Source organism: Cervus elaphus, chromosome 18, assembly GCF_910594005.1.
Source record: "Cervus elaphus chromosome 18, mCerEla1.1, whole genome shotgun sequence".
In the NCBI taxonomy this organism is placed as follows: domain Eukaryota; kingdom Metazoa; phylum Chordata; class Mammalia; order Artiodactyla; family Cervidae; genus Cervus; species Cervus elaphus.
The window spans coordinates 99,295,548-99,320,345 of NC_057832.1; the positions used below are offsets into that span (position 1 = coordinate 99,295,548).

The 24,798-nt window shown below is 47.3% G+C and overlaps 1 protein-coding gene across 1 annotated transcript; it reads left to right on the top strand.

The window, feature by feature from the left end:
* Positions 1 to 205: 205 nt before the first annotated feature.
* TSPAN33 (tetraspanin 33) lies at positions 206 to 19,431 on the top strand. Its single transcript, XM_043873234.1, has 8 exons — positions 206 to 550; positions 13,295 to 13,352; positions 14,022 to 14,149; positions 14,474 to 14,548; positions 15,874 to 15,969; positions 17,509 to 17,637; positions 18,038 to 18,199; positions 18,399 to 19,431. The coding sequence occupies exons 1-8, from the start codon at positions 449 to 451 to the stop codon at positions 18,498 to 18,500; spliced, it is 852 nt and encodes a 283-aa protein (XP_043729169.1). The 5' UTR covers positions 206 to 448; the 3' UTR covers positions 18,501 to 19,431.
* Positions 19,432 to 24,798: the final 5,367 nt, after the last annotated feature.

The following is a 24,798-nucleotide window of genomic DNA, read 5'->3' on the forward strand; positions in this document are numbered from 1 at the left end:
GGAGGCCGAACGGCTGACCCTTTAACAAGTTGTCCCTCACTGAACAGGTGTCTCCCCCGCCTCTCGGAAAAGAGGGATGGTTGGATACTTAGTGACATCAGAGATCGACCAATGAGAAGTCAGGCTTCGGCAGACGAGCCAATGGGCGGTCGAAGGCGGGCCCGGTTTCCTGGGAGCCCGGCGGGCCAGGCTGGTCCTCCGGACGCAGCGGTGTCTCCGCCGCTCACGCTGCCAGCGGCAGCTCCCGCGACTCCCGGCGGCTCCAGTGGCGGCGCCGTTCCCCTGCCCGCGCTTCTCCCGGACGCACGGCGCGGGCACCTCCCGCCGCAGCGCAGTTCCCCCGCCGAAGGCTCCGGCGGTGGTGCAGCTCATGCCTCCCGGCGCGGAGCGCGCAGGTGGGCCAGCCGCCGTGGGGAGATAGGCCCCCGGGGGCAGCGGCGGCTGGACCATGGCCCGGAGACACGGGGCGCCGGCCGCCTATGGGGAGGACTTCTCCTTCGTCAGCCCGCTGGTTAAATACCTGCTCTTCTTCTTCAACATGCTTTTCTGGGTGAGTCTTGGGGGTTATAGGAGCACCTGGGCTGCAGGGCACTCCCTGGAGGGTTGAGTGGGCTGCCAGCTCTGAGGAGGGGTCGTTCCCAGATGCCCGGTTCAAGGCGAACGTGGTGAGCGGCACTGTCTAGTTTTCTGGGAAAATCTCACTTTGGGGTAATTTATCCTAGGCAGGGACACCCCAGTGGCGCCTTGACTGCAGAGGGTGTTGGGGTGGACGGAATGCAAGGGATTCGGTAAAGCTTTTATGGGTAGTCTCTCGGTTTCGGATGAGGGTCTGTGTCAGGCCAAAAATGTGGGTTTGAGCGGGAGGAGAGGGTTTTCCTGTTGGCCCAAGCAGACACTTAATACATTCACGACTGTGGGATTTTTCAGGCCTGAGGGCTGGGAGGCCCTGCTGGCAAAGAAAAAAGAGGAAGTGGGGAACCTAGACCTTTCCTCTCCCTTCCTTCGGAGAGAATGGGTTCAGGGGCTTTCATCTCTTCCTTTTGCAGGCCTCTGCCGCCCTCCCTCCAAAGGCTGAGAAAGGACAGGAATGGCCTCCAGGTGTGGATGTTTTTCCCAGAACTCTCCCAAACTTTGCCCACCTTTCTCAGGACCAGGCTCAATCCCCTGGAGTTTGATATTATTTTGCTTCTTTAGATAGACCCCATGTTGTATGGGGGGAAGTCCAGGGGTCCTTTCAAAATCTTTTGATTGGAGCTGAAAAAGTAGAAAATTTCTTGGTCTGGGGCTGCCTCGATTCCCACCCCCAGTCTGCCTTCAATTGTTGAACTTGAGTAACCTGGGCAATATGTTCACCTCTGTGGGTCTCAGTCTCCTCCTCCATAAAAATCCAACCCAGCATGATCAAGGATGCTGGAAATTCTCTGCTGGAGCTGAGAATGCAGCTGGGCCAGATCATGAAATGCTAGCTCAATCCTGTTTCATGTCTCGAGAGTCCCTGAGCCTCTCTGGGTTTGAGAACATAGGGAGATCGGTTCTGCACCGCCCCCCCCTCCACCGCCCCCCATTGCCCAGTTTCTCTTGCAGCACCAGCAACACCAGAGCTGATGCTGCTCTATGAGTCCATTACGCTTGCCCACCTCTGCTTGAGACCTAAAGTTCAGACTTGCAGGAGGGAGGAGTCTGTGTTTCCTAGGAGAAGGAGCAGACTAGGCAGCTAAGCCAGTTGCTGGAAAGGTTTCACGGGGGCCATGGTGTGAACAGACACAAAGTACATACGTGCTAGCCTGTTGGGAAAAATGAGAGAAATCCCAGAGAGTGGTGATGACAGCTCACTCTCAGCCATTGTACTGGGAAAAATGAAGTTTGAGCTCATAACAAATTCTCAGTTCGGCAACTGGAAAAAAAAAATTGAAGACATCTCGTCTAGAACTCTGCATTGTATACATAAGAAAGCCAAACCATAGAGATGTTCTTTTATCCTATGTCCAAAAGGGAGTTAGTGGGCTTTACCTGGTGATTTCTCTACTGAACCACAGGGGAAGTCCTTGGTTGCTGCTGTCGGTGGGGTGTTAGCAGTATTAGTAGTTAACTGGTCAACACCAGTTTCAGCTGGTGGCCAGGGAAGAAAATCTCACCACCACTCTGTCAGTCTGGGGGATGTCCTAAGGGGAAGCCCCACACCTAAGGGCAAATTCCAGAGAACCTTCTTATATGCCCACTGAGTGTGTCAGGCCAATGACATGCCATCTTTAGAGCCAGCACTAGCATCCCAGGGACCTCAGGTCCTTGTTTTAACTTCCTCTGTCAATCATGACTTTGCCTGTAACTCCGTTGAAGCCTTTGGCACTTCACCCTTATCTGTGCACCCTAGCGACAACAGCTGGGTGCATCTGTTACACTTGCCTTCATGGTCATTTTCCTGAACTTCCCCCACTCTAGCCCTTTTACCAGATAAGTGACTTTGGGAGGTCATAGCAAGGGAGAGAGTTTGGCTCCATAGACCCTTTTTCTTGGTTCCAATGCTTCATTCAAGGTCAGAGGACCTGGCTAACCAAGCTGGCACCATCCCAAATTAGAGAAGGGCCCCTTCTTGGCCCTACTTGAGACTCATAAAAAGTCAGAGGCACTAGAAATAGCACACCGAAGGACAAGAGGCCCAATTTCTTTCTGGCACCAACTTACTGTGTGACCCCCAAGCCAATATATGTGTGTCTCTGTCCTTAAGCTTTCTCCTCTAAAGGAGAAATTTTTTTCTGCCTCTGTGAACTGTTTAAAGAGGAATGCGTCACTCTGGGGACTGTTTTCTTTCTTCAAGACCTGGAGCTAGCTCTAAGGATGCATCTTTCTTGTGTCCTGGGACCCTTGGGACATTGACCTTCCCAAGGGACAGTATTTTTTTGGCGTTACTGAGTGCCACTTCTCCACCAGGTTTGGACTCATAGAGTTAATCCCACTTATGGTCAGCTGGAGATGAAGAGCTATTTCCCCAGATCAGGGGTCATTTTTCTTCCCATCCCCCTTTAGGGACTGATTATGGTGATTTCTTTAGGTTTCTCCACCATCCTAATCAAATTTCCCTTTCCTACTCAGGAGGCACCCACGGTTGGGATTGTCAGCCAACTCCTTTTCCAGGCAGAGGGTGTGTTCTGGCCAGGTGCCAGGGAGGTGTGGATGGATGGTGTTTGCATCTGTGCCTGGGTCACATTGGGAAGGCATCATCTGGGCTCGTATGCAGTGGTGATAGTGTGACCGTGGTGGCGGTGCTGCTTCTCTAGGAGCCCTGACCCTTGGGGCATTTAGAGTCTGAATCAGAAAGCTCCTGGCTCCTATGGGACCAGGACCTGTTCCTTCTGTTCATGTTTCAAATCTCAATTCCTCTTTTGCCTAGGAGTTCTGGTTTTCTTTCCAGAATTGTGCGGCTGGGTTACTGATTGTTAGGATTCCATGGCTTGGAGAATTGCTCCAGGATCACAGAAGTTATAGTTTAGTCTTTCAGTTAAGAAGTAGCTGACTTTCCTTACCTCCTTGTATTAATTAGACAGCTCTGTGCAGAGGGAATGAGGGCTTCCTTAGTGGCTCCCACTGGATAGGATGGAATTGTCCAGCTGGAGTGGAGTCCCTAGGGCTCTTTCCTCGGCTGGAGTGGAGTCCACAGAGCTCTTTCCTCTCCAAGGGTCTGGGCCAACCCTTTAGCTCCTTTTAGGCCATGGCTGGTTTTGGTTCTCCAAGGTTATAAACGAGGAAGGGAAGTTCACAAGGGCTCATAATGGTATAAACACTCAGACTCACCACCTGGAGTCGCCAGCCTGACACATAGCTTGCTATCGCAACTCTAAGAGATGCTTCTCTTTTATCCTTTTTAAAGGCTGCTTGAAGTCTATGATTTTCTACTTGGTACAAGGCAAATAGAGCTATTTAGGGAGTTGAGGAGGCATGTGTGTGACCTGACAACAAAGAGTGTGGTTCTGTCTTCATTCTTGGTGGTGGTGGTGTTGTTTTATAAAAAATCATGTGGTAATTCATTTATTGCAGCCTGCCTAGTCTATAGGGAAAGGAGGAAAAAAATGGGGGAGGAAATGGGCTCTGTCTCCTAACATGTTAGGTAGTTGTGTGTGTGTGTGATTGTGTGCCCGCGCTTGCATGGTGGTAAAGGTGGGGGTGGGGAGGGCAGGAAGGGACCCTGCCACTCAGGAGGGGCTTTTGCCAGGCCCAATGCCTGATCATTTCCTCATGGCTTCTGAGCCAGACTACAACAGATAGTGCTGCAGGTGGTTTGGAGAGGGCGGGGGGGGGCGGGCATTCTGAATCCCCTGGGGATTCCAATACAGTGGAAGTAGGTGGGAAAGTGAATTTCTTGAAAGAGATACCTCATCAGAACCCTGGATCAGCCCACGGAAGACCTGGATGGGTCCATATGTGCTGTGGGCAGTAATCAGGCATGCTCTTGAGGGAGATGATGGAGGGCATGGCTGCCATTTTTTCTGACCTGGCTTGAGGGAAGGGTGCCAGGCCCACTGCAGAAGAGAACACAGAATGCAACCCCAATTAAGAATTAAGAATGCTTGAGGACTTAAGGTTGTGCTGCATCCTGACAGTCCATGAGAGAGGGAGGAAGGGCATCCTGACTCCACCCCGTAGGCTCTGATCCCTCCTTCACCACTCAATAAACATTCAATAAGTACCCACTCTCTGCCAAACACAGCTGGGCACTGAGAACCCAGCAGTAAATAAGGCAGTCTCTTCCCTCAGGGGCCTAGAGAGGAAGACATAAAGAAACACATAATTGCGGCACAGGTTAAAAAAAAAAGATCTGATGATCAAACGTGCACAAGGCGCCGGGGGGTGTCTTGAGGCGTTGCCACTAAGGAAGGCTCAGCTGAGACACAGGGGCAGGAGAGCTGAGCTTCTAGGCTTTGTCTGACTCAAAAGTCATGCCAACTGCTGCCCTGGATGGGAAAAGGATCATCAAGGAGGGAGATGGTTGCTGTGGGCAGCACTGAAAATGCCCCTGCCAATGTATGCCCAAGCTGACAAAGCGTGGTATATCAGCCCACTGTCTTCCCTCTGCAGACAGACAGAAGGTTGTGTTCAGTCATGTCCAACTCTTTGTGAGCCCATGGACTGGAGCTCACCAGGCTCCTCTCTCCATGGGATTCTTCAGGCAAGAATACTGGAGTGGGTTGCCATTTCCTTCTCCAAGGGATCTTCCTGACCCAGGGATCAAACCTGGGTCTCCTATATTGCAGGCAGTCTCCTGCACCACAGGTGGATTCTTTACCAACTGAGCCATCAAGAGGGGGAAAGATTCATTCCAAAGAAAAGGTGAGAAAGATCCACCCATTTCATGCTGACTAGGCTTTTTATTTTAATTTTTAAATTTTTTTTCAAGATTTTATGTGGACCATTTTTTACTAATAAAAGTGTTTACTGAATTTGTTACATTATGATTTCTGTTTTATGTTTTGGTTTTTTGGCCATAAGACCTGTGGGATCTTAGCTCCCCAGCCAGGGATTGAACCCATGCCCCTTGCATTGGAAGGCAAAGTCTTAACCACTGGACTACCAGGAAAGCCCCTAGATTGGACTTTAGAATGTGGGAGGTGGACAGGCCAGGCTTCCTCTCGGGGGCTGGTTGCCCCTAGTGGTGATGCTCCCATTGACCCTGGTTCCCAGGACTTCCCTCTGAGTCCTGCAGGGCCCTCCTGATGCTATTTTACTTCCCCGGCCTGAGCCCCGCCACTTGGAGATTACCAGCTGCTCACCCAAGACAACTGCAGGAAGCTCCTTCCCACCTCACACGAGGCCCTGAAGTGAACGCACACGCCCTGGAGCTGCTATGAGGCAGAGCAGGAGACAGCCATGTGACCAAGGTCATGAGGCTCTGGAGCCAGATGGACATACCTTCCAGTCCCACTTTAGCCACTAACTGAGTGAATTCTCCCAGTTCTGTAAAGTGAAGATCCTAACACCCTCTTGGGCTTGTGGCCATAGTGTGTATACAGTGGTTAGTCCAGCGCCTGGCCTTTTAGCCCTTGAAAAAAGGTAGCTGTTACCATCGTTGTTAGAATTGGCTCGTCAAGGTTACCTGTTGGGGAAGGACTTGGAGAGCCAGGATGAGTGCTCCTCCTGACAAATGACAGGTGTGTGGGGACTCAGTTTAGGCCGGGGCCAACCTTGAACCTGACTTCCTTCAGCCTCAAATGCCCCTGCTCACATTCCTGCTGTTAGCCAGAAGGTGATAATGATTAATGGTGTTCTTGTATTTTATAGTTTACAGAGACGTTTCCTGTATATCATAGGAACAGACTCCACTGTTGTCCAAGGACCTTCCCCAGGTCCACTCCTCAGAGCTTTTCACATTGCATTGGTTTTAATCCAATGGAAATGGCCTCAAGAACTAATCTGCCTGTAATTATGGACATTAGAGCCAGTAGATCTTGTCCAGGATCTTACCTGGGGGCCCTTCCCACTTGGTGCTGATGGCTGTGATTTAGTGTGCCAGGGGCTGGAATAAGGGTCTTCCTCACAAACATCATGACTGTCTTTTCCTGATTTACAGGGGGAAAAAAAGGTCAAATAATCGAGTGACTTTTCTCTGTTTTCTGTTATCTCCCATCTTCTCTCCAAGACCACAGCTGCTTATCTGCCGTCAAGGGCACAGAGAAGAGGACATGTAGCAGCAAGGCTTCTGGAAAACTAGGAAACTATTTAGAGTATTGCCATACTGTTTTATGAGAGGCTGAGACATGTGGCTAACAGTCAAATCATCTGTTAGTAAAATTATTCCTTATTTCTAGGATAGAAATTAGTATGTCATGTTTCCTCTGGTGACACACTGGGAAGGACACATTATCTGTGTTAATACTCCTGTCAAAAGTGCATCATCTGGATCAGATTGGGGAGAAACAATCCAACATCCAAACTGAGGGACGTTAAGCCAAACCACTGGCCTGGATTTAACCAAAAAAAAAAAAAAACAGTGTCAGAAGGAAACATATCAGAACATGTATTGGCAATGATGTGGAGAAATTGGAATCCTGTACATTGCTGGTGGGAATGTGAAATGGTGCAGCTACTATGGAAAAAGCTTGGTAGCACCTCGAAAAATTAAACATAAAATTACCCTATGACCTGGCAATTGCACTCCAGGGTCTATACCCAAAAGAACAGCAAACAGGAGGTACTCAAACAAAAACTTGTACATGGATATTCATGGCGACACTATTCACTGTAGCCAGAAGGTAGAAACAACCCACATGCCCATCAGCGGATGAATGGAAAAACTAATTGGGTTCCATCCATACAGTGGGATATTACTAGGCCTTAAAAGGTAATGAAGTCCTGATACATGCTACAACACTGATGAACCTTGGAAACATTAGAGGATAGACACCAAGAGCCACATATTATATGATTCCATTTATAGAAAATGTGCAGAATAGGCAAATCCATAGAGACAGAAAGCAGATCTGTGGTCGCCAAGGGTTGGAGGAGTGGAGGGAGTGGGGAGTGACTATTTAATGGGTACAGGAGTTGTATCTGGGGTGAAGAAACTGTCCTGGAGCCTGATAATGGTGGTGGTTGCCTAGCAATATGCATGTATTTATGGCCACTGAACTGCACCCTTTAAAATGGTTAATTTTGTGGTATACGTACTTTACCACAATTTTTTAAAAGTCAGTGTCTTGAGAAACCAAATACAAAGAAAAGAAAAAAAGCTGTGAAACTGTCCCAAGCTAAAGGAGACCTGATGCATGGATCACTAAATGCATGATCCTTGACTGGAAACTGAATCAGGAAAAAAGGGGGGGCGGAAAGCAGTTATAAAGGACATTATTGGGATAATTGGGCAAAGTTAAATATGAATATAAATTAGATAGCAGTAGTACCATATTAAAGCTTCAAAAAGAATCTAATATGTCAAGATAGCATACGGTATACCAAGAGAGCACTGTAGCTTCTCAGTGTCCTGTCACCCGAACATTTTTAAGTTCTACTGCCATTTCTTGGTGTAAGGAGAAAACACCCTGATTAAAGGTTGTAAAACCATAGGCAAGTGAATCCCAGTTTAAGAAAATATGATATTACAAAGTGTGGACTTACATGACTAACAAATTGAGAGTGACTTCTTTTTTTTAATAGATTTCATTTTTTAGAACAGTGTTAGTTTTACAGGAACTTTGAGAAGATGGTACAGAGAGTTCCCATATACCCCACATTCAGTGTCTCTTGTTTATTAACATCTTACATGAGTATGATGCTGCTTCCCAGGTGGCACAGTGGTAAAGAATCTGCCTGCCAACACAGGAGACTCAAGAGACACAGGTTTGATCCCTGGGTCAAGAAGATCTCCCGGAGTAGGAAATGACAACCCATTCCAGTGTTCTTGCCTAGAAAATTCCATGGACAGAGGAGCCTGGTCAGCTACAGTCCATGGGGTCGATTGCAAAGAGTCAGACATAATGAGCAACTGAGCACGCACAGGAAAACTCTGGAATGAACTTTTCAGCCAACCTGATACGTTTATTACATTAAGGTCCATGCTTTATTCAGCTTCCCTTAGTTTTTACTTAACGCCCTTTTTGTGTTCTAGGATCCCATCCAGGATACCAAATTTCATTTAGTTGTCATGTCTCCTTAGGTTTTTGTTGGCTGTGGCAGTGTCACAGAATTTCCTTGTTTTTGAAGCCTTTGACAGTTTGGAGGAGTACTGATCATCTTTTTTTTCCCTCTACTGGAACTTGCCTATGTTTTTTTATAATTATACTGGGGTTATGTGTTTGGGGAAGGAAGACCACGGAAGGGAAGTGCCATTTCACATAATCTCATATATCAATGACCTCTGCTGATGTTGACTTTGATCATCTGGCTGAGAGAGTTAGGCTTCTCCACTGTAAAGTTAGTCTTTTCCCCACCCTTTCCAGTCTGTTCTCTTTGGAAAGAAGTTACTGTGTGCAGCCCACACTTGGAAGTGGGGAATTGTGTTCCACCTCACTGACACTGCAGTGAGTGATAGTTGCTCAGTCATATGCAACTCTGTGTGACCCCATGGACTGTAGCCCACCAGGCTCCTCTGTCCATGGGATTTCCCAGGCAAGGATACTGGATGGGTTGCCATGCCCTTCTCCAGATGCTATAGTACCTCCATAAAATATTTGGAATTCTGTGTGAGAGATTTGTCTTTTCTCCCATTTATTAAGTCATTTATATCAGTATGGACTCATGGATATTTATTTTATATTTGGGGTAACAATTCCATACTCTTTTATTTTGATATCTCTTTGGCACGGCCACACCAATGTGGGGTTTTGTTTTTTATTTTTGAGCGTTTCCTTACCTTCTGGCACCACAAGATGCTCCAGACTTACCTATTTCCTGCCCCAGTCCTAGGATCAGCCATTTCTCCAAGGAGCCCAGCAGATGGCTATTTTCGTTATAAGGTGATTACTCACCTTACATAAGGATAAAGGTACTGGTGCGGGCAAATTATTTTATATAATTTGATGGACAACTCTTCAGGAACATGCTTTTGGCTGGACTCAGCTATTTTAAAAACTGTGTCTAGCATTTGAAAGTTTCCAGTGAGGCTTCATTCTAGCCAGAATATGAAAAGCTATTCTAGGAAGAGAAGTGTCTTTATCTCCATTCTCATCAAGAAAGGAGGTCACTGGTGATATTGTGGGATGTCACAAGGATTCTGTAGCAAAGACTGATATGGTGTAGACGGTACCCAACTGAGACTGGAAATGAGGTTTAGTCCGGATGTTGCCACTGCACCCATGTGCACTTGGTCAAATATCACTTTGCTCTTTTGGCCTCATCTATTAAAAAAAAAAAAAAAAAGTGAGTGGCTGGGCTCATTCCTAAGGTTCTATTCAGCTCGCAAATGCTAAGCTAATAACAGCAGTACTCACTCTGGAATGGCAGCAGCTCTGAGGAATTCAGGGTGGGAGATGTGGTCAGGAATAGAAGTGTCAAAGAGCAAGCTGTGTCTTCAGGATAAAGGGGCAGATCAATGACAGAAATGCAGAATTTCAGAGGTAGCTAGTGAGCTTCCAAGTAAGCAGGATCATTAATGATCATATTAAATATTCATGATCATATTAATGTCTTAACTTTCTTTTTCACATAACGAGCACCTGCTGCTCTAGATCCCTGGTCAAGTGTGCTTGAGGCTGGTGGTTCTCAAACTTGGCTGCATGTTGGAATCACTTGGAATGCATTCAGGAACACTGTGACCTGGGTTCCAATGCCAGAGATTCTGACATACTTGGTTTGGGGTGTAGCCTAGGCATCAGGAGTTTTGAAGTTCTCCTCCACGCCCCACCCCCATTCTAATGGCAGCCAACCTCAAAAAGCACTGCCTTAGGCGCTCTTGCCCTGTCCCACATGACAGATATGTCTCCTTAAGGGCAGGGACCACATCTTGCTCATCTTTGCAGTCCTCAGAATGTCTCCTACATAACAGCTGATGAATTGGATTTGGAGACTGTATTTGTTTCCTATTACTGTTGTTAACAAATTGCCACAAACTGAATGGTTTAATATAACACAAATTAGTTTTCTTATAGTTCTGGAGGCCAGAAGTCCCAAACAGGTCTCACTGAGCTGAAATCAAGACGTCAGCAGGCATGATTCCCTCTGGAGGCCTTAAGGAAGAATCTAGTTCCTTGCCTTCTCCAGCTTTTAGAGGCTGTTCGCGGTCCTCTGCTTATGACACACACTTCAGCCCCTGCTTCCGCTCTCATACACATCTCCTCCTCTACTCTGACCCTCTTGCCTCCTTCTTATAAGGTCCCTTGTGATTATTTTGGGCCAACTGGGATAATCTCCCCATCGTAAGGTCCTTAAGTGAATCACATTTGCACAGCCCCGCCAGCCATGTAAGGTAACATTTTCACGGGTTCTGGGAATTAGGACAGGACATCTTTGCAGGGACACTATTCTACCTACCACAGATAGAGACAGAGCAACTGCTATAATTACAAGCCCACCCATGGAATGAAGTTACCGTGGGACACGTGGCGTCTCTTTACTTTCCCTTTCTTGTTTTAGTTGTGTGGGGATTTAATCAGAGACCGTCTTTGTGAAAAGTTATACACCCCAGTGAAAATTTAACATGTGAAAAAACAGCGAGGAGACTGTTTAACTAAAGAGCAGATACATCTTTTTAAATGACTCAGTAAAGTGATATTCAGAACCAGAATTGGCTGTGGTGAGTTTTAAAGGGTAGACAGAGATGCCTGATCACTCTGGCAAAGGGCTTGTGTCTCTGGGATGGCGGGATGACCGGGATCTCTGTTGTGGGTTTTCCTCACCTCCCACCCACTGCCCCTTGCTCCCTGAGCCTGGCTGTGCTGTGGGACAAGAAGCCAGCTGGCACCTCCAGCCCCTCCCACAGCTCTCTGCAAGCAGCTCCCTCGCTCCTGGACACAGAGTGTGAGGGCCAGCACATAACACATGGGGTCCCGAGGCAGAGGCGATGTCAAACAATTGGGGACCAAAGAGAAGGATCCTAAAAAGACATGGTTTTAGACAAGGTTTTCCCATTTCCTGCTGAATGTACCAGCTGGTACAGTTCAACAAAGAAAATATCTCTCTACCGAGGGACTAGTCTGACCTGTTGACCTGCTGCTGGGGCTCAATTCCCTTCTCCCACCAAAGCCCCAAGATGTTTCTTTCTTCTGTGCTGCAGGACAGCGGAGTCCAGCCAGCCCTGTCCTTCCCCGCTGAACTGGTCAAGTTCCTGCTGAGAACTCCCTCCAGCCAGAGCGTGGCCCCAGCTATTGCCATGGTGACAGCCAGCTGCTGCTTAGCACCAGCCTGGGGTCTGGGCACAAAGGAAGGGTGCGCACCCTGGGTCACCCTGCACTCCTGGAGGCCTGTGGCGAGGGCACAGAGAAGGCCCCTTTAGGGAGCCCCGGTGGTCTCTGATGGGTTTGTTTTCTCAGAGAGAAGCCAGGAGGTTTGAAAGGTCTAAATGTCTCTGTTTCCTCACCCTGGAGTCAGACTTTATAAAGTTTCCTTTGTAAGGTAGTTCTGCTATTTCACACCGACGCATTCATGTGCAAGCATTCTTTCACTCTGGTTTGCACTTTCATTCTTACATTTGACACCACATTGACCTCCAAGAGGGTTAGAGAGCTGGGAGCATCTACTCAGGCCTGCTTCAGCTTGAAGACCTTCCCTTTGAAGTAGCTGGATTTAAATTCAGAAATTCACAGTTTCAATGTGACCCTGGGCAAGTTAACCATTAGTAATGATTTGTTGTTAGTTGCTAAGTCGTGTCTGACTCTTTTGTGACCCCATGGACTGCAGCCCACCAGGCTCCTCTGTCCATTGAATTTCCTAGGCAAGAATACTGGAGTGGGTTGCCATTTTCTTCTCCAAGGGATCTTCCCAGCACAAGGATCAAACCCTCACATCTCCTGTTTGGCAGGCAGATTCTTTACCACTGAGCCACCTGGGAAGCCCCAATTAGTAATGATAGATAATATTTATTACTAGGCATTTTGCTAAATGCTTTCCATGCATTCTTTTATTTCATCTCCACAGTAATCTTATTAGATATAGTTATTTTAAATTCCCATCTTCAGGGACTTCCCTGATGGTCTAGTGGTTAAGAATCCGCCTGCCAACACAGAGGACGTGGGTTTGATCCCTGGTCCAGGAAGAGTCCACATGCTTCAGGGCAACTAAGCCTGTGTGCCACAACTACTTAGCCCTCTCTAGAGCCTGAGAGCCACAACTACTGAGTCTGTGTGCCTAGAGTCTGTGCTCTGCAACAAGAAAAGCCACTGCAGTGAGAAGCCCACACACCATAACAAAGAGTAGCCTCCACTCGCTGCAACTAGAGAAAAGCCCACACAGCAACAAAGACCCAACACAGCCAAAAAGAACAATGGCAACAAAAAACAAATAACTCCCCAGATGCAGGAACTGAAGTTCAGAGAGTTGTCCAGCATAGGCTCAGATTCACCTCACTCTGCAGCCCATGATCCTAATTGATGTTCTGTATTAACCTTGCATTGCCTTAACTTCCTCATTTGTGAGATGGGGAGAATAGCTGCCTCACCAGATAACTGTTGCAAGAATTAAATGTGATCATCCTGATACAGGCTTTCATGGAGGTAATGCCCTTCCAGATTCCATCAACAGTATCACTGGGGAGAAAAAAGATGCTCATTTCTGGTCCAGAAAGAGTTGTCATCCTCCTCCTCTCCTCCAAGGTTACTCATGGCTCTCGGGGCTCCCCAGAGAGCCTCAGAGTGTGGCTCCTTCCCTGTCTCCACAGGTGATTTCCATGGTGATGGTGGCTGTGGGCGTCTACGCTCGGCTGATGAAGCACGCAGGTGAGCTACAGTTCCTGTCCATCTCCCCATGACTCTTGCCTGCCCCTTTCTCCTCTGCCTCTTTCAGCCCTGGCCCTTCAGCCCTCCTCCCCACAGACGCTATGGAGCTATGGGGGGCAGTCACCCTCTAGCCAAATCCTGGCAGATTACTCGGCCTGGCCACCCAAGCCAGTTCACCTGGATTTCCCCGAGCTCCCTCGAATCTTCTGAGATCTGCCTGCATTTTAGGCTTAGGGCGTATCTAGGGAAGAAGGTAGGCTTCTGGGTGCAAAGACTAACGAGAGGCGTCAGCCCTCCCTTCGCTCTGTTCCGGAGAAACTCAACCTCCATTCCTGTTCCTCTACACGAAGTCTCCAGGAAACAGAATCTGCAAAAGCCAGCAAGCCTAATGCCATTCTAATTCTTTTCTGGAGCGAAAGTGGTTCCTCCTCTCTTAAGCCTGGGAATAAAGGCTGTTACTTTGTTAGTTCCTCAAATGAAAGGCCACAGACTGTTCTGGGCCCTTGGTGTTCTCCCCGTGGGAGGGCAGTACTGCTCCCTGTAACCTTTACCTAGCCACACTGGAGAGTCCCGCCAGGGGATGAGGACAGTTCTGGGGGCGCCCCACCCTACGCCTGGTACCCTACTCAGTGGGCACCAGCTCAGACTGAGAGACAGCCCCTCCCCCAGAGGCGGCGCTGGCCTGCCTGGCTGTGGACCCGGCCATCCTGCTGATTGTGGTGGGCGTCCTCATGTTCCTGCTCACCTTCTGCGGCTGCATCGGCTCTCTCCGTGAGAACATCTGCCTCCTGCAGACGGTGAGTGGTCAGGGGCGACCCCCTGGGAAGGCCCGGGCGCCTCCTCCCTGTGCTTCTCCTTCCTGAAACCTTTCATTTTGTCCCTTGCTGCCCCCAAGGTCTGTGCTGTCCCCTCCTCCCTGTAGAGCTCAGCCCAGGGAACCCAGCAAGGGCGACCACCCCAGGACAGCATCCCAGAGGCAGCTGCCTTTACTGTGTGTGTGTGGGGTGGTGGGGGTGTCTGGGAGAAGTGGCCTGTGGCCCCCCAGTCCTCCCTGTGGCCCTGGGAAACTCCTGCCCAGCGCAGTAATAGACTGTCTCCTCTTCCCACCTGCTCCCCCACAGTTCTCCCTCTGTCTCACCATCGTGTTCCTGCTCCAGCTGGCAGCTGGGGTCCTGGGCTTCGTCTTCTCGGACAAGGTAACTCTGGGAGTCACAGGGCCTATGCAGATGTGAACCAGAGGGAGGAAGGGAACGTTCCTGCCTGTGCTCAGCCTGACTAATTAACCACAGTGGTCCTCCCCCTGAGGAGCATTAGCCTTTGAAAGATTGTCCTTAGGGATGAATGAATGCCCTTTAAAGTCACCATATTTAACGAGGATTTCAAGATTGTAAGGTGTTTTCCTCTGACAGCCTGAGAGGCCAACAGGGAAATAAATTCTATGAACCCAAAGTTAAAATAGTCTGCAAACTTTAATGGCAAACGATTGAGTAAAATTCAGTTATCAAGTGGATCACAGACAACATGAAGAGCCTATTATTTCTTTTAAAAATTATTTATTGGGATAAACAAAAGTAAGAAAAAGGGGAAGTAAACAAGACTTTATTTATTTATTTTGGTGTAGAACATTTATTTATTTATTCCATGGAACACTCAAAGTTTAGATCAGTGGGAATTTTAATCAGAGAATTGTACATTTTCTTCCCACATATATCACTTTATATTAGGAAATGACATTGTGATCCATTTCACCACAATATTACAAAATATTTACAAGAAAATATTAAAAATAACTCAAACATGAAAGGCAAGATGGGGGTGAAATAGACTTTAAACAGCTCTCACCATATCTGGAAGCGGTCAGCCATTCAGTGGCAGCTCCTTTTAATTAAAAACCATACTTTCTTTCCAAAAGGGCAGATGATTGCCAGGGGCAGAGTACAGGACTGTGGATAAGAAATTTTGAGAAAAGTAATGAAGCAGGGAGGAAGAGAGCATGCTTAAACTATGAAATTGAGAGCCACTGAGTCAATTCAGAATGTCCTAGTCCTTCTGGCTTAATAAAATCCTAAAAATGATACAGAGAAAAGATCTGTACTCAAAAACATTTGAGTCTAAAGAGATGCAATTCTCTTATGGCCACTAGAGGTCAGTGTATTAGCTCAGTTAGTCCTTTTCTACTAAAAAACAATCCACCCCCTCAACACACACACAAACTAGTTTCACTGCTTTAGATCAGTCAAGTATTTTGTGTAATAGTACTCAGAGACAGATAAATATTGGCTTATCTTGAAATGTGGCTCCTTAAGACATGGCAACAGTAGATCAGCATTTTTCTTGCCCACAGGTACCTGGGAGCCCAGGGATGCACAGGCTTCGGAACTGGCCCTCTTCCCTGCTAGGACTTGGTTCTGACTTCAGGGTTAACTTAAAGAAAGAAAGATGAGCACCGTCTATTGCTGTTTCTGCAGGGGAGCACGTTAAGGGCTAGTCCTGTGTTCTGATTCCCTCATGTTTCTGGCAGGTGCGGGGCAAAGTGAGTGAGATTATCAATAACGCCATCGTGCACTACCGAGATGACTTGGACCTTCAGAACCTCATAGATTTTGGCCAGAAGGAGGTATGGGTTGAGGAGTGGGGGTGATCATCTAGTGGTCTGGGAAGCTATGGGTAAAAGTTAATGCCATCCCAAGAGACAACTCACCCTCAAGGTCTGTGGGCTTTTTCATTACCTGATAGGTAATGGATTCTGGGAAAGGGTTTGGCAAAAAAGCCACACATAACTTTCAAAGTACTTTTACAGGCACAGAACAGTATATATAGTAACCTACCAATTGTGTAAAAGAAAAGAGGAAAGAATATGTATTCATATTTTACAAAAGGAATCTGGAAGGATATAAAAGAAACCATTATAAATGGCTACTCATGGGAGGGAACTGGCAAATTTTTTTAATATCACCAATGAGAAAGTTAGATTTTTTAAATTGTGGTAAAATATACATAATATCAAATTTACCATTTTAAGTGTACAGATCTGTAGCATTAAGTACATTCACACAGTTGTATAGCCATCATCACTATCCATCTCCAAAACTTTCTTCCCAAACTGAAACTCCATACCCATTAAACACTAACTCTCCATTTCCCCTCTCCTCCTAACAACCACCATTCTATTTTCTGTCTCTATGAAATTCTGTCTCGATGAATACTGTGTTTGTCCTTTTGTGACTGGCTTGTTTCACTTAGCATGTCTGCAGGGTTCATCTATGTTGTGGGTTGTTCCAAAATGTCCTTGCTTTATCAGGCTGAATAATATTCCATCATATGTATATACCACACTTCGTTCATCCACTTGTCTTTTGGTGCACACCTTGGGCCACTTCTGTATTTTGGCTCTTGTGAATAATGCTGCTGTGAGTCAGAAGTTATATTTGAAACAAAAGTGCTTTTGAGAGCAGTGCTGAGTTCCCCTTCACTTAGTGTAACACCCTTAACTTGGATCCTGTTTGCTTTCATGGTGTAATTATGGGCCCACAACATTAAAGAGTCCCCTCCTGTGCTTTCTCTACATTAAGACAAATGTTTGTAGCACTGATCCTTTGATTATTTCAGCCAGTATTTGGGGAACATATCCTTTTGCCAGGCTCTATGCTTCCTTGGTGACTCAGTAGTAGAGAATCCGCCTGCCAATGCAGGAGACATGGGTTTGATCCCTGGGTTGGGAAGATCCCCGAAGAAGGAAATGGCAACCCACTCTAGTATTCTTGCCTGGATAATCCCATGGATGGAGGAGCCTGGCAGGCTACAGTCCATGGGGTCACAAAGAATCGGACACAAATTAGCAACTAAACAACAAATGCTATGCAAGACTGCAAAACCAGAAACTGCCCTCAAGGAGCTGATAGTTGAGTGTGTAAAACAAAATATATACACAAGAAGTTATAACAAAACATATAAAGTAACAAATTAAGAAGAGATAACTTCTTCAGGTGAAGGTCACTGAGAAGCTTGAGCTCAAAGTTTTAAGGCTGTGTTTAAACACAGCTTGAACTTACAAGTAGAAGCTTGCCATAGACTTCTGGTTGCTTTGAGAGTTCCCTGTGTCACCTCAGGGTAAGGGGTGGGTGATTTTTAACCCCTGTGATGTGCTCTGTTGCAGTTCAGCTGCTGTGGAGGGATTTCCTACAAGGACTGGTCCCTGAACATGTACTTCAACTGTTCAGAAGACAATCCCAGCCGTGAGCGCTGTTCTGTGCCTTACTCCTGTTGCTTGCCTACCCCCAACCAGGTGAGCACACCTCCCACCTCATTTCCTCCCACAGTGATCTGAGTTACTTTTTGATTATGGCAGCTGCCATTGGGAATCTCCATCCCTTAGCTCAGCCAATCAGTTGTGCAGAACAGCGGTCAGATGTTTTTCTTCACTCCAATCTGATGGCTCTGTCAGTCTTTCACTTCTATCGCCCACTTGGCGGCCCAGAAGACCCAGGTCTCTAAAGCACGGAGAACTGGACTCAGACCTCCAGAGGAAGGAAAGTCTGCATTTAGCAACTTCCAACCTAGCATCCTCCACATATATTCTCTAACAATTTAGGAGTTTAGGAAGAGTGGGAGGCCCATCAGCTAGGGCCCCAAAGAAAAAGTTTTAGGAATGCAAATCCCACTTGGCTTTTGAACTCTCTCCCCAGGCAGTGATCAACACCATGTGTGGCCAAGGTATGCAGGCCCTTGACTACCTAGAAGCTAGTAAAGTCATCTACACCAACGGCTGTATTGACAGATTGGTCAACTGGATACATAGCAACCTCTTCGTACTTGGTGGTGTGGCACTGGGCCTGGCCATCCCCCAGGTAACTTACCCTGTAAAACTGCGGTTCCACAATTCTGTAAAGACTCCTTTAGTTTCGGGGAGGGCACCTGGGACTCAGCTAGGGTGTCAGGCACTAACACTGCTGAAAGGCAGGTGCTGACTGCACTGGGAAGATTGAGTCAGAGAAAACAAGGCCATCACTCATGGCTGAGGACCCAATTCTTTCTTACCTTTTCCAGCTGGTGGGAATCCTGCTGTCCATGATCCTCGTGAGTCAGATCAAAGATCAGATCAAACTACAGCTCTACAATCAGCAGCACCGGGCGGACCCATGGTACTGAAGATCCATCCTGCACCTCCTCTGTAGGGCAACAGGCGAGCCTGATCAGCCAACAGCAGTGGTTACAGCTGCCGGCACCCAGTGGAGACTGGATTCCAGCCCTGCAAGCCACAGACTAGTGGGAGGAAGCAAACTCCAGGCAGCAGAAGGCAGGGTGCACAGGTGGCTCTAGTCTGAGAAGGATGTGCCTCCTCTCCTCATCCCAGCTCTCAGCATTATTATTCTGTATTCTCTCTAACCTCAATCATTTGGGTTTATGTTTTTGTTTTGTCTGAGACAGATGCTTGAGCAACAGCAGTTGCACAGAGTTGCGGGGGCACTGGGCTTTTCACCAAGCCATGACAACTTGACGGCCCTACTAGGGCTGCTACTGAGCTTGACCAACATACTCAGATTCTTGCTGTTGCCAGCGAGCCCTGCCTGGACTCCAGTTGGCATGATACCAGCTCCAGAAGGGACTGGGGCGGAGCAGGCAATGAGCCTGGGGGTCGACTGGGGACAGCAGTCTGTATTGGGTAGGAGTGGAAGGCGATGTGTTTACTAACTGCATGTCCTGCCACCCTCCCAGGTAGTCAGAGTGAGCTACATCCTGCCCCTCCCTCATTTCCATGGAAACGTGGCAGCAAGGGCAAGGGGTACAACAGCAACGAAATTCATCTCTTCTCCTTTCCCTTAAAAAATGTTTGGAACCATAGTCTATATTCTGCAGCCAGCAGAGGTGGGACTGAGCCATAGGCGCCCTTGAATCCCACCCTGTATGGCCCTCCCTGCCCAGTAAGTGGATTTTCTTTCTAAACATTGGCAGTGTGCAGAGAAAGAGAAATTAACACCCGCCCACCACCGCCATTCCTCTGCAGCAAAGCTCAGTGTAAGCAGGGATCTTGCTGGGGCTGGGGGAGCCAGAAATGGCAATAAAAGTTTGTTGACCTGGACCAGGCTGGACTCTGAATTTTCCATTCTGGCAACCAGAAGTTGGGGGGGGGGGGGCGGTAGAAGGGCCCAGCCATAGGGGGGTGGGGTGCGGGATAGAAGAGGGAGGCCTCCCTTCAGGAGGGGACGCGACAGTCTCCTAAACGCTACTGTACTTCGCCCGCCCCATCACCCACCCCGCCTCCCTCCAGCAGATGCGTTACTCCCCTCCCACAACTTCGTCCTCTCCGGTTTAAATTAGATGGAGAGATTCCTAATTCGGATCTGGGAACAGCGTAATTTTATCCCCAAACGCGACGTTAATTTTTTTTTTTTCCCGAACCAAAATAAATTAATTTGCTACCCAAAACTTTCCAGATGGGTTAGGTCGGTAAATCTCAGTCCAGCCCTCTCGCTGGGAAGGGAGGGGCGGAGGAATGAGGAGCAAGAAGGCCATCTCTTCACTCCCAGTCCAGACCCTCTAGCCCTCTCTTCCATCTTTATCTGAAGGAGCTGGGTACCGCGGCCCATCAGGCTTTAGGAAAAACCTAAGGGAAAAAAAAAAAAATCTTCCATCCGGGCGTGGGGTTTCCTCGCGCGGAGAGGAGCTTGAGCGCCAGGCGGGCAGGGAGGCCAGGCTGGAGCGTCGCGGGGCGGGGCCGGGGCGGGGCCGCGCGGCGCCGTGGGTGGTCCCCGCCCCCGCGGCGGCTCGGCGGGCGCCTAGGCCCCCCGGCCTCGTGGAGAGTGTAGGGCTGCGCGGGAGGGTTTGGGTGTGGGCCTGCGTGACCCCATTACCCGGTGAGTGTCCCCCAAGTTTCCTCGCCACGCTCTGCGGTCGGGGGGCTCACGCTAGGGCCTTGGCCTGGCTGGGAAAGGTGGGAGAAGCCGTCCAGCGCTGGGCAGCATCGCGAGTTGTCTCCCCGCCCCCAGTTTTCCCTAAGCCAGCCTTCTGCTCCTGGGAGGGCGCCTTTCCAGCCGCCGCCTGGGGCCCCAGCCAATGTTTAGCTCCAGCTAGTAACAGAACGGAAAGAAAAAATAAAATCTTTTTTTTTTTTTTTAAAGTAAGGGCCTTTTATTCTGGGAGAGAAGAGTAAAAAAAAAAAACAAAACACGCTGTGATAGAGCCAGAAGGAGGCATTTTATACTTTTGGTGATGCGGATCCAGAAGTCCGCGTTTGAAGCTGGGGTGACGCACCTTCCTGGTTCACAGATTTTGAGGAGCTACCTGGTAGGAGGCAGTTTAGAGCCTCTTGGAGGAAAACACCAGGAACGCTGGTCTGCAGAACCAGGGTTCAAATCCAAATTTCTTGAACCCCGAACTACTTAAGTCTTTACTGTCTCATTATCTAGCCTTCAGGCTTGTACAAAAGGCGTAAGGAATTTCCGACAGAGGACCAGGGCTTATAACACCCTGAGCATTAAATGTGCAGGAGCTTATAGTGCAATTCAGTATTTGTACCTAGATACCTTTCTCAGTGTCTTTTTAGCTTTCTTTCTCTTTGGTCTGATGCTGGGAGAGAAAATGCCTCAATTTTTTTTTAAGGTTTCTCATCATTATTTCACATTTCAACTCAATTTGCTTCCTGAATTTCTATCAGTTTAATAACCCTAGCCTCAAGCATGTGGGGTTAACACGACTGTCTAATTGTTCAGTTGCTAAATCTTGTCCAACTCTTTGCCACCCCGGGGACTGCAGCACACCAGGCTCCTCCGTCCTCCACTGTCTCCAAGAGTTTGCTCACATTCATGTCCATTGAGTCAGTGATGCTGTTTAACTCATCCCCTACCTCCACCTCCTCCTTTTGTCTTCAATCTTTCCCAGCATCAGAGCCTTTCCAATGAGTCAAATCAGGTGGCAGAAGTATTGGAGCTTCAGCATCAGTCGTTTCAATGAATATTCAGGATTGATTTCCTTTAGAATTGACTGGTTTGATCTTCTTGCAGTCCAAGGGACTCTCTAAGAGTCTTCTCCAGCACCACAGTTCAAAAGCATCAATTCTTCGGCTCTCAGCCTTTCTTATGGTCCAGCTCTCACATCTGTACGTGACTGCTGGAAAAACCATAAGTTTCACTATATTGACCTTTGTTGGCAAAGTGATATCTGTACTTTTTAACATGCTGTCTGGTTTTGTTATAGTTTGAATAACTAGCAAAGCTAGGCTTCAAAGGTGAGTGAATGGAAGAAGATTGCTCGAGCAATGGAAATCAGGCTGGATGGGCAGAAGTGGAGAGAAAGACCCACCCAAATTATCCAGATCATCTCTCATCTTAATTTCTTATTCTCTCATCTTATTCTTAATTTAACAATATCTATAAAGTCCCTTTTACCATTATATATACAGACGTTCTTGGAATTAGGCATGGACATTTTGGGGTGGCCATTATTCAATTTGTCACATCCCCTTCCCACTACATGCATGACTTAAAGGTGGAGGAAATGTAGGAATGAACTGTTGTTGAATATTGGCAAGAGTTTGACATAGGTGTTGTTTGGCCTTCACCTAATTAGTTACCTAACATTTATTGTGTGCTTGCTGTGTGTTAGGTACATAGCTATCACAAAATTTGATGGGTGAATACTTAACTGTTTCCTAACTTGTTCCCATCCCAAAGACCAGATTTGTTAACAGGGCCAGGGACCAGTTTCAAAAAAAGGGCAACAGCACAGCTGTTCAGAGAGAGTTCTTCTGGTTCATTATTCTAAAAAGGTCAAGAACATTTTGTAAACCCATGCCCCCCACCCATCCCCCCAAAACATTAAGAGTAATTAGATATTCCAAATTGCCATAGATAAAACACTCAGAGAGGGGTAACCACATTGTAGAACTGAGGTTGGAAGTCAAGCTGTAGTGTTTCCTCACTACCATACCAGGAACTTGGTCAATCACATGAATGGAATAGCATAGAGATTTCAGAAATGTTTTTAATCTTCCGTACTCACTGACTAGTCAAGAAGAAGCCACACAATGATGAGAGGAAGGGGTCATCACTATTAAAAGTTGTCAGGACACATGGATTACATTATGGAAGAGAAGTCACTTCGATTCTTATCTCACATCATACACTGCAATCCATTCCAGAGGGTAAAAGAATATTTTAAAGCAAAACAAACAATGAGAATGAAAATCAGAATGTCCTAGCAGTCGAGAACTAGAGTGGACAGCTTTTTGTGCCTCGGCCAAGCTCACAAGGATTCTTCCCTCTTTGGAAACTGGCCCCCCTACCCCCAAGCCATAGGGGTGAGTCTTGAGAAGCTGTGTTTGTACTGTAAGACTTGGTCTCCTGGACAGAACTGACTGGATCAAGCTTGGGCACTGTGTTAGTATTCTAGGACTGCTGTAACAAAGTATAGTTGACCCTTGAACAATGTAGGGGTTAGGGCACCAACACCCTTTATAGTTGAAAACCCCCAGTGAACTTTATGGTCAGCCTTCTGGAGCCACAATTCCACATCTATGAATTCAATCAACCCTGATCATATGGTACTGTAGGAAGTATCTATTGAACAAAATCCATGTGTAAGTGGACCAGTGCAGTTCAAACCCATGTTGTTCAAGAGTCAACTGTACCACAAACTGGGTAGCTTTAGCAGAACTTATTGTCTCATAGTTCTGAGAGCCAGAGTTCTGAGACCCTGTTGGCAGGGTCATGCTCCCTCTGGCCTCTAGGAGAGGATTCTTCCTCACTTGCATCTTTCAACTGCTGATAGCCCTAGGCATTCCTTGGCTTGTGGCAGCATAACTGCAACCCCTGCCTCATCTTTACATGGTGCTCTTCCTTCTGAGTCTGTGTTCCAATTTCTTCTTGTAAAGACACCAGTTATATTGGGATAAGGGCCCACCCGACTCCAGTATGACCTCATCTTAATTACCTCTGCAGCCACCCTATATCCAAATAAGGCCACATTCTGCAGTACTGGAGGGGTAAGGATCCAACATATCTTTTGAGGGGAACACAATTTGACTCAAAACAGGCCTCTAGCCTAAACTGTGCCAGAGTTCCCTCTGCAGGACTTTGGAACTGAAAATGAGATTCTGGTCACAGCCCGGGATGACTGGTCTGCTGGAGAAAGAGGAGACAAAAGGAATCTGAGACTCAGCTTCTCAACACCTTATGGACTGAGTAACAGAGAAAGTCTGTTTGCAGAAAGAGCAGAATGAAACAGATTGGGGGTGGGGCAGAGAAAGGGGGGCAGAGGAAGGATCCTCCTGGAAGCAGCTTTCACTGTGGTCCTACCATGTTTCTGCAGCTCCACAGCTGTCCTGTCTTGGATTCCTGGAGACACTCTGTATACTCACAGAAAAGCCTGCTTTATTTGCTTAAGGAAGTTCAACTGGATTTCTGTTGCTTACAAGCAAAGCTAATAGAAAAGCTATAATCACAGTAAGATGCTGTATCAGTTTTTGGTTGCTGCTATATAACAACTCTCCACAAACGTAGTGCATAAAACAACACATGCTTTTTACCATACAGTTCTGTAGGTCAGAGTCTGCTATGGGTCTCCCCAGGCCAAAATCAAGGTGCTGGCAAGGGCTGCATTTCTTCTGGAGGTTCCAAGGGAGAATCTCTTCCCTTGCCTTTTCCAGCTTCTCTAAGTCCACTTCTTCCATTGTCAAATGGAAGTAACAGCAAATCAAGTCATTCTCACCACTCTCTCTCGTTTTCTGTAGTTGGGGAAGGTTCTCTGCTTTTAAGAACCCATGTGAATAGATTGGATCCACCTGCATGATCCAGGCTTCTCTCCCCATCTCAAGACCCTTAATCACATCCTTCTGCCAAATTCCTTTTTACCACGTGAGGCATCATATTCACAGGTCCCGAGGATTGGGATGTGAACGTCTTTAGGACTTCCCAGGTGGCCCTAGTGGTAAAGAACCCACCTGCCAGTGCAGGTAGATATAAGAGACAGGAATTTGATCCCTGGGTAGGGAAGATTTCCTGGAGGAGGAAATAGCACCTCACTCCAGTATTCTTGCCTGGGAAATTCCATGGGTAGAGAAGACTGGTGGGCTACAGTCCCTAGGGCCACAAAAAGTTGGACACAACTGAGCACACATCTTTAGGACACATTATTTTGTCTACCACAGATGCACAATAAAATATATTATGACCATTTGTAACAAGATAGATAGCTGAGACCTTAATGATCATTCTTTGCATGGTTTTTTTTTCTTATAAATTTTCTTCATTTTACATATTTGAACAACTCGGTCTGAAGCCTTGACCTCCTAAAACTTTTTATGAGGAACACAGGGTCATTGCCATTCAGACTCAAAGACCTTTATTTAGCTGAAGGTCTTCCCATAGCTGAAGATTTAACTATCCCAGAAAGACGCTAAATGAAGACATATTCCCAGAGGACCCAGTTGGAGAAGGGAAGGAATGAACAG

Coding starts and splice junctions, on each gene's coding strand:
- TSPAN33 (XM_043873234.1), top strand. CDS start 449: ATGGCCCGGAGACACGGGGCGCCGGCCGCCTATGGGGAGGACTTCTCC. Junction 13,353..14,021: donor TCGGCTGATGAAGCACGCAG/GTGAGCTACAGT, acceptor CCCCTCCCCCAG/AGGCGGCGCTGGCCTGCCTG. Junction 18,200..18,398: donor TGGGCCTGGCCATCCCCCAG/GTAACTTACCCT, acceptor TACCTTTTCCAG/CTGGTGGGAATCCTGCTGTC.